The sequence below is a fragment of the Phocoena sinus genome, chromosome 16 (genome assembly GCF_008692025.1).
Source record: "Phocoena sinus isolate mPhoSin1 chromosome 16, mPhoSin1.pri, whole genome shotgun sequence".
In the NCBI taxonomy this organism is placed as follows: domain Eukaryota; kingdom Metazoa; phylum Chordata; class Mammalia; order Artiodactyla; family Phocoenidae; genus Phocoena; species Phocoena sinus.
In genome coordinates, this window is record NC_045778.1 from 77,078,548 (window position 1) to 77,093,830 (window position 15,283).

At 52.4% G+C, this 15,283-nt stretch overlaps 1 protein-coding gene across 1 annotated transcript in view; it reads right to left on the bottom strand.

The window, feature by feature from the left end:
- The window catches only part of CPXM2 (carboxypeptidase X, M14 family member 2), a 122,512-nt gene extending 109,931 nt beyond the window's left edge, over positions 1–12,581 (bottom strand). The window contains 2 exon segments of the mRNA XM_032608892.1: positions 1,073–1,171; positions 12,281–12,581. Of these exon segments, the coding sequence (XP_032464783.1) occupies positions 1,073–1,171; positions 12,281–12,581 (400 nt within the window).
- Between the last annotated feature and the right edge of the window lie 2,702 nt (positions 12,582–15,283).

Genomic DNA, 15,283 nt, shown 5'->3' on the forward strand with positions numbered 1-15,283 from the left:
GTTGTGGAACTTCTGTTTCTGTTTTAGGATGCACTGCTAGTCATATCTATGATTTCTTTGACGGCAAGTTCTTGGTTAGAAACACAGTCCCAGATCATTACACTCTGCCTAAGGGAGCACACAATTCCCTTTGTGACAATCAACTCTGTTACACGGTTTATGGGCTCACGCGGCAACTGAAATCGGATCCTGCCTCTATAAACCCAAATTTGTGAAATGCTCTATTTATTTCAAGCAGCTGTGCTGCTGAGCAGAAACCAGCAAGTCTTGGGTTCAAATCCCTGTTTTACAACTTGCAAACTGCATAACGGTAGGCAAATGATCCATATTACTGAGTCTCATTTTCCTCATCTACGATGACGACGATGACCATGATAATATCCACAATACTCAGAGGGACATCAGGAGCCGCGAAGTATGAGGCCCAGTGCTTGGCAATTACTGAGAGCGTAAGTGCGTAATACATGTTCACTATTACTAATATCAGCACAAATGTCATCCTAGATACCATACTTGAGAGTAAGAGAGATAACGATAAAGTAATTGTAATAGTTAATAATAATAGTAATAGCTCTAGCTAGCGGGTCAGAGTTTGTCCATGAGTCTAGAACTAATGGCTTTGACCATCCTAAGGTAAGTAATTAAAGGACCAATATTTTTACATGATTGTAAAATGCCAGGCCTAGCATTACATGCTTTGGAAGTAGAAGACTCGACCTCCGACACTGGAGGCCCTGGGTTCGGCTGGGAGATAAGAAATGCGCACACAAGGCTGTGGGCAGCTACGAGGCCCCACAAGAAAGGAAATGATGTTGTCTTCGAGGGGGGAGGGGGAAGGGCAGGGAAGGCAAGCGCTCCAGGAAATTCGGAAATGACCTTAGTCAAGCTGATGAGAAAGTATGGCTGTGAGTTACTGTGCGAAGCAGAAGAGACAGGCTGTGAATGTTCTCACCCCCGTATGGATGGTGCAGAAGGGGCAGCAGACCCCAGGCAGACCCGTGCTCAGGACTCGGCTGCTGCGCCGGGGCCTGCGCCCTCCCGGGGCCGGTGACGAAGCAGGGGCCTCACTCACCCTCTCTGACAGCATCACGGGCCACAGGGACCCTGTGATCATCGCCGGCAGCCTTCTCAGAGCTCTTGGTTTTCACGCCTTTTCTGCCGCTCTTTTTACCTAAAAAGAAAAGAGAGAGAGAGAGCGAGAGAGGTGTCTTTACTGTCACATATGTCAGAATCATCCCAGGCTGGTGAGGACTCAGCCGTCTTCTCCTGCAAAGCAGCCATCTCTACCCTCTGCCTTCCCAGACCCCAGTGAAGGCACCTTGGACTCTGAGGGGCCGGTGGTTAAAGGAAAGGAAGTGTGTTATTGTGAGCACCCACTCCTAATAAAAACAATGCACACTTGCAGGTGGTTACTGTTCTGAGACCGCAAAACGTCCTGCGGAGTACCTCTGACCCTCCCTGGGGCCCCAAAAGTGACACCATGTCTAATTGATAAAATGGAGCTGGAACTCCAGACCTCTGACCCCGGGGCAAGATTTCCTACCATGCTGGGCTCCTCCCACCTAACTCTCCAAGGCCCCGGCTGGGTTCCTGGAGGTGTGAGGATGCCGCCCACCAATTGGAGGGACTCCTTCCTGGAGCCCAGGGAGTCTGCCTGCTCGTGGCCCGCTGGCCCGTCCAGCTTCCTCTCACACTGGACTCTCTCTCTGCGCCACAGACACTGGCTTCCTTTCAGCCTGCACTTCATATTTCCTGCCCACCAGAACTCGGCATGTGCTGTGCCTCCTCCTGCAACATCCTTCCATTCACTCTCCATCTGTTTAACTCCTGTTGATCTTGCAAATCCAAGCTCGGCCATGCCCTCTTTGAGATGGTTTTCCTGAACTCCCCACCTACATCAATGTCTCCTTGGATGGGCTCTGAGAGCACCCGTCTTTAGTCAAGTCGCCTCTGTGTGGAGCCTGAGGCAGGGGTTTGGTGCAGGTGATGTACTGAGGGAGGGCTCCAAGGAGGAAAGAAGGGAGGATGCAAGATGAGGCAGAGGAAGGAGCTAAGCTAGGCTGTGTCCCCAGGCAGAGCCTAACTCAGCCTGATCCCATGGGGGAGCTCTGGAGCTGGAACTGCACGCAGTGTTGCCCCACCCTGAGATAAGGGGCCACCTTTTCCTATGCTGGTTCACCTCTGGCTACAGACTGTGGGGGAGGGGCGTGTGTGGGGTGGTGGGAGTTGTCTCCTTCCAAGGGTCATGCTCCAGAGAGGGGAGCAGCTGTGAGCCATCACAGCCAAGCCCCAGCAGCTGTGGGATGGGTGTGCCAGTGGGAAACGAGGACCTGGGTGTGGTGTCTGCAGCCCCCACTATGGCTCTGCACACCCGTCCTGTGTAGCATTATCAAACACACGTAAATATGTTGTTCTGTTCATGGGGGCAGGAGCTGTGTCTGGTTTTGCTCATTGCTCTCCCTCCAGAGTCTGGTTAAGTCTTTGAGGAACAACTGATCATGAATGACCGTGAGTCAGTGGATGACCAATGAGACAACAACAAGAGGAAGGGAAGGTCTATGGAGAAAGATACTTAGTTTGGATTTTAAAAAGCAAGTTGAAATACCAAAAACATCTAGTGGATTGTGCCAATTAATGAAATCATTTCAGATAGTTCTAGAGCCACTAAAAAAAAAAAAAAAAAAAAAGATATTTATCAAGAAAATCTTAAATTCAAGGGTGCACTGGGCCCAGCCACAGGCAATCCCCTCTCTATCATATTCTTGGGTGATACCTGCTGGGTATATCTTTCATTTTTCATGTAAACTAAAAAAAATCACAAAATTAAATGTCCTCCTCGGGTCAAGGAAATCAATAAACCAAAACATTCAGAAAGGCCAGAGGAGGAAGACCGCCAACCTAAGTGCAGCTGATGACATCAGCCTCACGTCACCTCGGCATCTGTCCCATTTTTGTGGGTAGGAATGCCAGCCCGGTGACCTCCAAAGATGACTTCTTCTGAAAGAGCCTGATCGAGGGTCTGTAAAAATCTTGATTGTTTGGAAAACTGGGTGCCATAACTTTTGAGAATCAAGCGTCTGATTTGGCAGAAAGATAATATGTTAAGGGAAGAAAAAGTTTTACAAAACATGAGAGGAAAAAGCCATCCAACCCCTCCCTGGAAGCCGGCCATTCATTGCAGGCCTTCCCTCTGCCTGGGCAACCTCTACGGGGCCTCCACGGCCAGCATGGGAGACAGAGTCAGAGGACACAGCCCCACGAACACCCTCAGCCTCACTCCCCTGGCCTGGACCCACGCCCCATACTCAGCTCTGGGAATCCAATAATGGCCCAGATGTGAGGCAGATGTGCTATCACCCCTGAGACCAACATGTGGGGAACAGATTCCCTGCAGGGAACTGGCAAAGGGACCGAGAAAACAGGCAGGGCACCTGCCACCTTCTCTAGGGAAGACGCACTTCCAGGACATGTACCTACAGATCTGTTTCCAACCCCAGGCGGTCAGGTTCTGCCACTGCAACGACCATGTGTGGCCTCGGGGGACCCACCTCACCCCTCCTATGCTAATTCCCCTCATCAGTGAAATAAGGAGACACGGTACCTGCCTCGGTGGGAGTTACGGAAAGAGATGACATACATCAAAGCACTGAGGGCCGTGCCTGACCTGCAGTGACCTCTGAATAAAAGACAGCCTCCACCTTCTCACCCTTCCTCTTAGTCCCAAGTCCCGACCGTCACAAAGCACCATCCCAGGTGCTGGAAGAGTAACAGCCAACACGTGGAGCACGGGGCACAATTTACAAGGCATTTTCACGTAGATTAAAACATTCGATCTTGGCAAATACCCATCGAGGGCAGGAAGCTTGCTACGAACATTATTCTACAAGAGGGGGACACGGAGGCCCAGAGGAGAAGAGACCCACCCGAGGTCACTGACAGACAGGAGCAGCAGAGCGGGAGCCTGACGCCAGGCCTAGGCCCTTCCCTGCCCCTTCTTCTCGTACAGATGACAGAAAGCGTGAACTGGAAATAATGCACAGAGAAGGAGCCAGGACCAAATCAACATCTCCATCTGGGCTGCGTGACAAAACTGAATTCCTTAAAAGTAGCGAACTGAATTGCCAATGCAGGCCACATATTCTATTCTGGTCCATGGTGATAAATATCACGCTCCTTGATTGACAGGAAACGATTTTTTTCCCCTCTCTATACTAGGAGCTTACAGTAGCAACCCCAGAATCCGAAAAAATTCTTTGCCGCATATGTGCATTTTCCCAAGAAATTCCAGCCCTATGGCACCTGCGCTCCCTCTTGTGAAGGACGCAGCCCCGCCTTAAGCTCCTTGCCTGGCTCCTGTGAAGGAACCCGCGTGAGGAGGAAGGATGCGAGAAACCAAGCCACTGCAGGTTCTCAGGAGCTCCCCAGAGAGGCAGCCTCACGGCACCGGGACAGACAATAATTCCGCTTTTCTCAAACACCACGGGACCAAGGAGGACCTTGCAGGCGAACGTGAAAAGCCGAAACAAAAGCAGTTAGAAACCTGTGCTCCCGGGACTTCCCTGGCGGTCCAGTGGTTAAGACTCCAGGTTTCCACTGTAGGTGGCGTGGGTTTGATTCCTGGTCGGGGAACTAAGATCCCGCAGGCTGCGCAGAGCAGCCAAAAAAAAAACCAAAAACAGAAACTCGTGCTCCCTGTGTGTGTTAGCAAGAAAAGGATCGTGACACAGGGAGGGGACAGCCTGTGTCCTTATCGAGTTCCCAAATCTGAGACCGTCAAGCTCCTGGCAGAAGGAGGTTTCCCAGGCATCAGGTGAAGCCTGAAAAAAGGGGCTGAGTGGCTGAAGGACGTGCCTGCGTCCATTAATCAGTGACCTGAATGGTCTGGGCTGGAGACGGAAGCACCAGTGCAGTTTTCTAAGTACTTATTCAGCAGGGCTGGATCAAAGTCAATCGATCAATCAGTCCGTCAATCAATCAATCAAAAGCCCTCCCCTGCTCCTGCTTGGCTGTGTCTTCCCTGGGAAACTAGCCGATCAGACCATGACCTCCTCTGGGCTGGCCTCCTGTGCAGAAGAAAGACCTTGGTCTCGTGCAGAAGACTTGGCCTCCACCAGGGTCCCCAAGGCAGAAGGGACAGCCACGCCCAGCCTCTGTGCAGCAGCAGCCACCTTCCTGACCTGCAACCAAGCAAGAAGCCCTTAGCCTTTAAAGAGATACCCCGGTAACCACAGCAGGTGGGGTGTGCCAGCCCTGCAGGGGGCACTGCTGGTACTTGCTGGTCTCTGTTTGGGCTCTGCCTGGAACGAACCAGCCTGAGACAAGGCCTTGGAGGCAGGAGCGAATGTGAGAGGTGATTTCATGAAGCACAAATGAAGAAGTGGAGGGAGTGAGACTCAGAGAAGGAAACGCCGATAAACCGGGCTGCACTGCTAAGCAGGACCCATCAGGACTCAACGTAGCTGGGGGACCTGAGGACACTGGGTAGGAGCTGCCTCTGACCTGTCCCTCGAAAGACTGCGAGGCTGTGCATCGACCTTCTAACCTCACACCACATTGGGAAGCTTATTATCATTATTTTTTTTTCCCCTGTCACAGTGAGGAATTCGAGGCGCGAAGATGTCATACGTGTCCATGAGTGGCAGAGCCAGATTTTGAATCTCTCTGAATCCTGAAAAAACTATGCCAAACTCTTCCATGTGCCTCTCATGCATCAAGTATTCCATAAAAATCTAGAGTCTTAAATGAAAAGTCTTAAATGAACATTTGAAGGTGTCTTGTGTGGCTCTGACCATCCTACGATACCCAGATCAGTAGTTGATGGGATCCCAGCCAGTTACGAACACTAGCCCTTCCCGTAGCCATCCAAAGCCACCCCAGTTTTATGGGTTTCATGATCCCAGAAAAGCAGCGATGGAGGCAGGGACCTCAGAAGGCCACAGAAGGCAGAGCCATTGCTGGAGGCACAAAGCCTGAGAGCTCAGGCTCCCTGGCTACCTCAGACATCCAGCAGAGACCCCCACCTCAAAAATCCAGGTTCCAAGGGACTTCCCTGGCAGTCCAGTTGTTAAGACTCCACGCTTCCACTGCGGGGCGCATGGGGTCAGAAACTAAGATCCCGCATGCCGCGTGGCGTGGCCAGGTTCCAGGGCCCAGGCTGCTGCTGCCACGGGACTGAAGGCACCACCCACCGTGAGGTCTGGCAGCCAGGGATGCCCGGGGCACACAGGAAACGCGGTGGCTATTTTCAAGAACCACAGCATCCAACCCAGCTTCCCCAAACACGCAAGTGTCTGTCCCTTCATTATCCATGCACAAACCCTGGTTTCTGGAACCATGGGCACAGTCGAGAGGAGATCTGCCAGCGCGAATAGCTGACTTTGGAAAGCATTTTGGAAACACAGAGGTGGTGTCTTAGAAAGCTGCTTGCTGATGTACATGAGAAGACCTTTTTTATAAAAAGTCCTTTCCCTTGGAATTTTGTAGGGAGTTGGACCAAACATTTTGGATTTAACTCTTCAAGAGAACATATAATACCATGATATAAAGATTTCTTGTTATTTGTTTAGGTGTGCTGACAGCCTTGTGATTGCTTTTAAAGTATATAGTGAAATATTTACAAACACATTCATCTAATCCTCACACTCCAGCTTTGCCGGGCAGAAGACATTTTCATCTGAAGGCCAAACCTTGCAAGACGCCCTGAAGAGTGTTGCAGCAAAAGCTTAAAAGTGAAGCTCTTTCCAGCAACTAGCTGGCAGCGCATAACAGAAAGGGCTTTGTTTACAACCAAATATGCTCAAATAACAACTCTTTGATTATCGCCGCCCGCCCGCCCCCCCTCCCCCCCAAGCCGGGGCAACACAGCACAAAGTGCAAACTCTCCAGTTCTGGGCACAGACATACGAACAGACATGGATCGCTGCCCACTCTGCGAATTCCACGGACTCAAGACCGTGGACCAAAACCATGGATGCAATGCAGGCGGGCGTGTATTCCAACAGAGGTACATGCTCCCCAGTCCTTGAAGAAAGCAACAAACAAGCAGGAACCCGAAAGTTAAAGGCTACTTCTAACCCAGTGGAGGGGGGAGACAAAACATCTTCAAATCACCTATTAAGAGTCTTGTTTATTAACTTGGTTGTTTCTTCCTACCACTTGGGAGGGAAAAGGCAAATCAGTTATATAACTGTGGTTTACTTCTCTGTTCCATTTTTTTCTCTACAAAAAGTATGGCTCCAAACCAAGTCCATCAATTTGGAGATGACATGAGAAGTACACCCCAAATCCACTCCCACGCCCAGAATGTGGTCCGTCATCTCACTCTTCACCCTGGGATGATGAAAACTGGGGCCAGGAGACTCACTCTTTGGACCTCAAAGCATTCCAACTGCAGGGATCTAGAAAATATTGAATTTGGCTAGAAACAGCTGAATAAATGGAATTAGAGAGAAGCAGCTTGCCAGGTCCCTGTGAAGAAGAACATGCTAGCAATCAGTACTATTTATCCAATGGATAAGCAACCTCGCAAGGTGGTGTGCACCCATCAGTGGAAACGTGTGAGCCAAGACTGGCGTTGAAGTAAACTTCCAGGGGCTTCCCTGGTGGCGCAGTGGATGGGAATTCGCCTGCCAATGCAGGCGACACGGATTCGAGCCCCGGTCCAGGAGGATCCCACATGCTGTAGAGCAGCTAAGCCTGTGCGCCACAACTGCCGAGGCTGCACTCTGGAGCCCGTGCTCCACAGCAGGAGAGGCCACTGCAGTGAGAGGCCCGCGCACCGTGGCAAGGAGTGACCCTCGCTCATAACTAGAGAAAAACCCTGGTGTGGCAACAAAGACCCAACACAGCCAAAAATAAAAGAAATAATTTTTTAAAAAAAGTAAACTTCCAGGCCCAAGATGGAGTTGCTCTTACCCGAATTGGCTCTTAGTTAGCCAATTCCCCAACGCCAAGCCAACTCTGGGTCTTCTCACCCCAAACAAAGTGGACTGTGACACCCCAGCCAACCAGATATTTTCTATGTTCTTCTTCCTTGTTCTTTATTCTTTGTCCTATAAAAGCTTCCTGCCTTCTGCCCCATTTTGCCATTCTCCACAAGGAGACTGTCCATTTCATGAAAGTGTTAAAAAAAAGTTTATATCACCTAAATTGTCTTCTTCAATCATTTTTTAACACCGAGCAGCCCACTGTCGGAATCTTGCAATAAACAAGAACTTGCATGCAATGAACACTTAGGTTCCTTGAAGTTCTAAAATTCTGGGAGTTACTGATGTTCACAATGAGGGCTTCAGAAATTTTATGATATTGAGTCCCACTCCACCACAGAAAAAGATTTCACAGTTCTGTATCCTGATGGTGGTGATGGTTCCACGAATCCATAGATGTGAGACAATGCAGAGAACCACACACACACACACACACACACACACACAAATGTGAAAACCAGGGAATGTAACCTAAAAGTTAAAAGTATTGTACCAATGTCAATTTCCTACTTTGACATTGTATATAGCAGTGATTCTCAACCCACTGATGACAGGTGACAATGTCTAGAGACATTTTTAGTTGTCACAACTTGGGGGAGGGTGCTACCAGCATCTAGTGGGTCAAGGCCAGGGATGCTACTAAACATCCTACAATGCACAAGACAGCCTTCGCCCTGAGACACACACACGTGCGCACACACACACACACACACACACACAATTGGCCCCAAAATGTCAATACTGCCGAGGTTAAGAAATCCTGTACTGTAGTTCTAAAAGATGTTATCATTGGGGGAAGCTGGGGCAAGAGTATACAGCAGCGGTCCCCAACCTTTTTGGCATCAGGGACCAGTTTCACGGAAGACAATTCTTCCACAGACGGGGAGTTGGGGGGATGGTTTTGGGATGATTCAAGCCCATTACATTTATTGTGTACTTTACTTCTATTATTATTACCTTGTAATATATAATGAAATAATTATACAACTCACCATAACGCAGAACCAGTGGGAGCCCTGAGCTTGTTTTCACTTGCCACTCACTGGTAGGGTTTTGGTATGAATCTGCAAGCCATTGATTTGTTATGGTCTCCGTGCAGTCAAACGTCTCTGCTAATGACAGTCTGTACCTGCAGCCGCTCCCCAGCGCTAGCATCACCGCCTCAGCTCCACCTCAGATCGTCAGGCGTTAGATTCTCATAAGGAGCGCGCAACCTAGACCCCTCGCATGCGCAGTTCACAGCAGGGTTCGCGCTCCTATGAGAACCTAACGCCGCCGCTGATCTGACAGGAGGCGGAGCTCAGGCGGTAATGTGAGCCATGGGGAGCGGCTGTAAATACAGATGGAGCTTCACTCGCTCGCCCGCCACTCACCCTCCTGCTATGCCTCCTGGTTCCTAACAGGCCACAGACCAGTACTGGGGACCCCTGGTATACAGGATCTCTCTGCACTATTTCTGCAATTTCCTGTGAGTCTATAATTACTTCCAAATAAAAACTTTTAAAAAAATTGAAGATTTCACTCTATTCGGCACATCACGGCTCTACTTCTCCGGAAGCTGTCAGCCGCTCGTGGAAGATGCAATGCTCTCAGTTAACCAAAGGATTCAGCTGTCCAAGCCACTTCCGGGAGAATGTCAGCCCATGACATCCATTGCACATTTCTGTGGTAGCATGAAAGAACAGTCAAGGGGCAAGTCAAACTCACACCACGATCAAATCCCCAATGCCCTTGGCTCCTTAAGTATACCTCCCTATGGGATTCAGACAAGACTCCCTCCTAGACCCTGATGCACAGAACATCTGCCTTCCATCTTCCCTGGAGCCCAGCCTTTATGCAAGATACTGGCTATCTGGAAAATACTTCATCATCTGCAAAGACAAAGCACATGACAGACTTTTCAATGAGTAGTTATATATGCTTTCACTTTCTTTTTCTTCTCTAAATCTTACCTCTCACTCCCACCTCAGTGTCTAGACAGTGCCTGGTATGTAGCAGGCACCATCTACCCAGTCCAGAAGTTCACAGCAAACAGAAACGAATGCTTCTATTATATCACGAGCAGTACATATATCAAGCCACCCCTTAAGGGGGACAAAATCATCTCCTCTTATTGCAATTTAACTGCACAAACTATCACTGACCCCCCCAATCAAAGTCAGTCTTAACCAAGCTCCCCCACTTGGGGTCCAGGGTAAAGGGTTCCAGTGGTCAAGTGCCAAAAATGGCGGGATGGGGAGAACAGACTTGAAAGTATTTGACCAAGGCCACGCTTTGTTTGTCAGAGTCGGGGAGCTCTGAAAAGCCCCACACAATTTATTAGAAACACACACTCCAGGCAGGAGGCCTGGAGGCAGCTCTCCAGAAGCTGAGTCTCTGGAATTTCCAGGGCCCTGTTTTTATTTTGGGGAATCAGCAATGCAGCCCTCAACACACCTGCAATAACCTTCTCCAAGCCGCCAACTTTGGTGCTTTCCAGGAGGGCGGGGCAGGGGCTGTCTTGCGCTCCCCTCCCCCCAGGACCTCACCCAGCATCTGATGTTGGAAAGGTTCTCCGTAAGGACCTGCGGAGTTATGAAGAACTCACAGAAGGGCTAGCACAACCACGAGCTGACACACTGCAAGCTTTTGTTGAAAAGCTCATCAAGCAGCTGACAAGTAAGGTAGCAGGCACTAGTCGTCTTGGGCGGATAGATGCTGAGGTCCGGGAAGCTGAGCGCTGAGCCCCAGACCCGGGCGTTAAGTGCAGTCCTCACACTCTCAGTCTGCGGCTTCTTCCATGCTCCCCTTGCCGTCTCCCCAGTAAATACCAGAACCTAACAAATGTGTCTCCCACTCACCTCTCCCAGCCATGCCCAGCGCTGTGCTAACCACGTAGCAGATACTAAAAAAACAAAAACACATGCCGGCTTGATTCAAACTACCAAACAAAAAAGGTCTCGAGTTAAAAGCACAGGAGAAGGGTTTTCAAATCTCCCACGCCAGCGAGTGACCCTAAGCAGCTTGCCTACGTGGCCAGAGCTTCAGTTTCCTCATCTGTCAAGTCACAAGAATACCCACCCCTCAGAGCCCCTGAAAGAATGAATGAGACAGACGGCTGCCCGTAAATCTCCTAATAAAGTCGCAGCAGATGGTCTACAAATATGAGTGTCTTTTCCCAACTCCTATTCCTGTTACACAACTCACAGAACTGCCTGCAGATGTACAGAGTCGCCCACAGACTGAAATATGGCAGGACTCCCCCTCCAGGTAAGTGCAAAGGAGCTGCTGAGATGGGCCCACACACTCAAGAGTTCTGAGCCACCATCTCCACTCCTTCCCCACTGCCTCGCTGCTATCTCTTGTGAACAGTTTAACCAAACAAAGGTGATGCTTTTCATGCCAGGAGCTGTGTAATCGTGCCACTGGCATGTATCTCCTTTCAAGGAAGGCCGTTACAAGGCTGGAGAATTTGGCCACAACCCTGCCTCATGCCTCAATCTTTAAATACTAGGACCGCAGCCCTCTGCAATTTGAGCAAAGAACATTTGGGACAATGAAGAGAAAGTCCCCCTTCTCAAGGAGTGTAAGAAACTAAATGGAAGTCATTTCCCCAAGACAGGGCAGGCGGAAAGTGGGGATGCAACTGAGAAGGCTGGGAGAGACGGCCGGCTTCAGGCGCCACTGGGCTTCCCTAACCCCTCCTCCTGCACAGGAGTCCAGCTGCAGCCCAAGGCTCCCCGACAGAGGCTCTGCCATCCTGCCCCTACTGGACAGAGGATTCAAGGGACCCACAGAAAGCAGGAGGGAGGGGGCCGAGAGGGGACCCTGCCTGGGGAAAGGCCCACCGCTGAGCTCTCCCCAGAAGGCCACGGTGCCAAAACAGACCAACTAGTCACATCGCCAAATAGGAAATTCACTCTCAAGAAAACGCCCTGGGAGAAGACTGAAAAAGTAGGCAGAGTAGGAAGAAGTGTCCGGCAGAAAGATCCTTTGCCCAGGAAATTTCAAACTTGGGGCATTGGGACCAGCTGCCCAGGCAGCTTCCCAACTGCACAGTCTGTCTCTACCTGAGAGGGGACCGCCGGTCAGGTTTAAGTTCCAGGACGCTCGGAGCGGCCCGCGGGATGCGCAGTGCAGTGCCTAGGAAGGGGGTGGGGGGCAGCGAAGGGGAGGTTCACCGGTCTCTCGTCCCAGACACACGGACTGCGAAGACTGCGAAGCCTGCGGTCGCCTCAGACCCGGCGGGCTACCGCTGGGACAGGCGCACAGCCACGGGCGCCCTCTCGGGCCGCGCAGCGCAGAAAGTTACTTACCTGGCGGAGGCGTCTCCGGAGCCAACTTCTCTCTCTTGGGAGCTTTCTTGGGCTTGGTCGCCTTCTTGGGCGGCCTGGGCTCGGACGCGCGCAGCTTCCGCTCCTCCTCGCCAGGCCCCGCGGGCAGCGGCGGCGAAAAGGGCTCGGGCTCCAGGCGCGCGTAGTAAGGCTCCCGGCTCCAAATCTCTTGCACGTAGTAGTCGGGGTCCTCGACGGCTGCGCCCTGGGCCGCGGCTCCGGCCAGGGCCACCGCCAGCAGCGCGAGAGCCAGCGCCAGCGCGGCTGCCCCCCGGCGGGCCATGCCCGCTCCTCCCCGCGCCCGGGGCAGGGTCACGGTCGCCGGGAGCGCCGGGCGGGCGGCGGGCGCGGACAGCGGCGCAGGGCAGGGGCGCCGGCCTCAACAGCGGGGCGCACGGGACGCGGAGACGGCCGGCCGGCGGCGCGTGTGACCCGCTCTCCGGGCTGGGCTGGGCTGGGCTGGGTTGGGCTGGGCCGGGCCGGGGCGGGCAGGGGCGCGCCCAGACGCGGGGCGGGCGCAGGGGGCCGGCCCCGCCCTTCCCTCCTCCCTCCCTTTCCGGCCGACCCCGCGGTGGCGGGCCCTTGGAGCCGGGTGTCGGGAGCCCCCTCCACCCCATCTACTGTCTCCAAACCTCCCCCTTTGCCCGCACTCCCGAAGCCGGCCAGAGCTGGGCGCCTGCTTCCCCAGAGGAACCTCGAGCCGTTTTACAGGTTGGGGAACCGTGACCCACGATGAGAAAGGATCGGCCCAAGGTCCTAAAGCAAATTAGAGCCCGAAGCCTAGTCTCCAGCTCTCCTGACCCCTACCCCGTCCCTGGCTCCACATCAGACACGGGTTCCCCACCGGCCAGACAGACCTTTCCTCAACCTGCCCATGATCCTATTTCAGGAACTATGAATGAGGAACCCAGGTCCCCAGGGCTCCGAGGAGTAAAGTGTCGGGAGGAGGGGGGCGGAGCCCTGCTCCTGACTGAGAAGTGACCCTGTTGGGTGAGGAGAGAAGAGGAGTCATCCTCCGGCTGACGTCCTGGCGGTCACAGGGCGCATTTGTTCATCGGATGAGCAGGTTCCTGTCTTCAGGGCAGGGAGCTCACACTACCTTTTGAAAAAGTAGCTTATGTTCTTGGAAGACTCTGTGCTCATCTCTCAGGCTGGGATGTTGGGGAAATGGGGCCTGCATTGGTTTTCTATTGCTGCTATAACAGATTACGACAAATTTAGTGGTTTAAAGCAACACATACTTATGGTACAGGTCTGCAGGCTAGAAGTCTGAGCGGGGGTCACCAGGCTAAAATCCAGGCTTCGATCACCAGGCTGCACTCCCCGGTGGGGCCTCTGGGGAAGAATCTTCCAGGCTCACACAGGTGTTGGCTGAGGTGAGTTCCCGGAGGTGGTAGCCTTGAGGTCCTCTTTACTGGCCGGCCATCAGACTGGCCAGTCTTCACTCCCAGGTGCTGCTGTGCTCCTTCTCTTGCTGGCCATGAGGCGTTTCCAGCAGCCTCTCTCTGGTCCTGTGTGGGGCCTCTACATCACAGAACCAGCACTGGCATGTGGAGTCCCTCCAGTGGCTTCAAATCTCTCCCCTCCTGCCAAATCGTCCCTCTTCCCAGCTGGGGAAAATTCTCTACTCCTGGATCGGATGGACCCACCCAAATAATTCAGGATAATCCCCTTCTCTTAAGGTGGTGACCTCAATCACATCTGCAAAGGCCATTTTGCCATGTAAGCTAACCGGTTCATGGATCCCCAGGATTCAGGTAGAAATATCTTTGGGGAGCCTTTCTGCTGACCCCAGGGACAGACTGACCCTCAACTCGCAGTTGGGCTATCACCTTCCCAGTCCCTGTGGACCCTACCATTCCAGGGTGCCACTGAGTTGGGTCTGGGCACTCAGGCAAGGCCTCCCCATTTCCCTGGAGTCACACTTCTGAGCCCACACAGTGAGCAGGCTTGGGCCGTCCTCTGCCTCTGGCCTCTCCTATTTGCCATCTGGTTTTCTCTCATTATCCCCACACAGACCGATTAACCAGGCCATCCTTTAGGGCAGGTTTCCTGGGCTCCCAGACCTCAGGCCAAAGCAGAATGGATGGGGGGGGGGAGGGGGGCAGGTTGAGGCAGGGCCCTGCCCTATCCCCAAGGGCCAGGAGGCCTTGGACTTGGTTGTCAACTTCCCAGGACATTCTGGAACCCAGAGCCCGCAGAGGTCTCCAGAGTGAGAGAAGAGGAAGGCCCCCTTCCCTTCCCTCTACTCTCCAAGTAGGCCTGGGCTGGGCTGGTCCATGACCCCCTCTGGATGCCTTCCTACCCTCTTCCAGGATATATCCCCCGGGGCTCACTCACAGGGTCTCTTTTATCTAAAGCCAGGCACTCCAGACAAAAAAGTAAGTCCACAAGGGGCTTCAGTGGCCAAAAAGCAGCAAGTGGCACACCCAGAAGATCCAGCTGGCTGTGCAAAGCACAAGCGAGAGGGTCACCTGGAATCCTCCATCCAGGCAGGGTTGCACCCTGCACTACCTCCACCAGAGACCCCAGAGCTTGCTAAATACGCAGATGCCCAGGACCCACCCCAGACCTACAGGATCTCCTGAGGGGTGGGATTGGGTGCTGGCACGTCTAGAAGCTCCTCACATAATTCTGATACAGTTAAAGTTTGAGACGAACCTTCTCCCTCCCATTGTACGGAGGAGGAGAGTGAGGCCCAGACTCACCCAAGGACACAAAGCAAACTAGTGGCAGTCAGACTAAATCCTTCTCTCCTGCCTTTATCCAATCGTTAAAGTCAGGCAGCCTGAGTCTTGATGGCCCCAAACCCACAAGTTTTGAAAACGTGTTGCTTTCCTGTCACCTCTTAGGTAACTAAAATAACATACACCTCCTCTGCAGCGCCTGGTAAACGATCAGAGAATGTCCCACTCAAACGTGATTCTCGGCACATCCCTCGAATCAGGAAATGAGTCCCACTAATCACCGTTCTCTGTATTATTG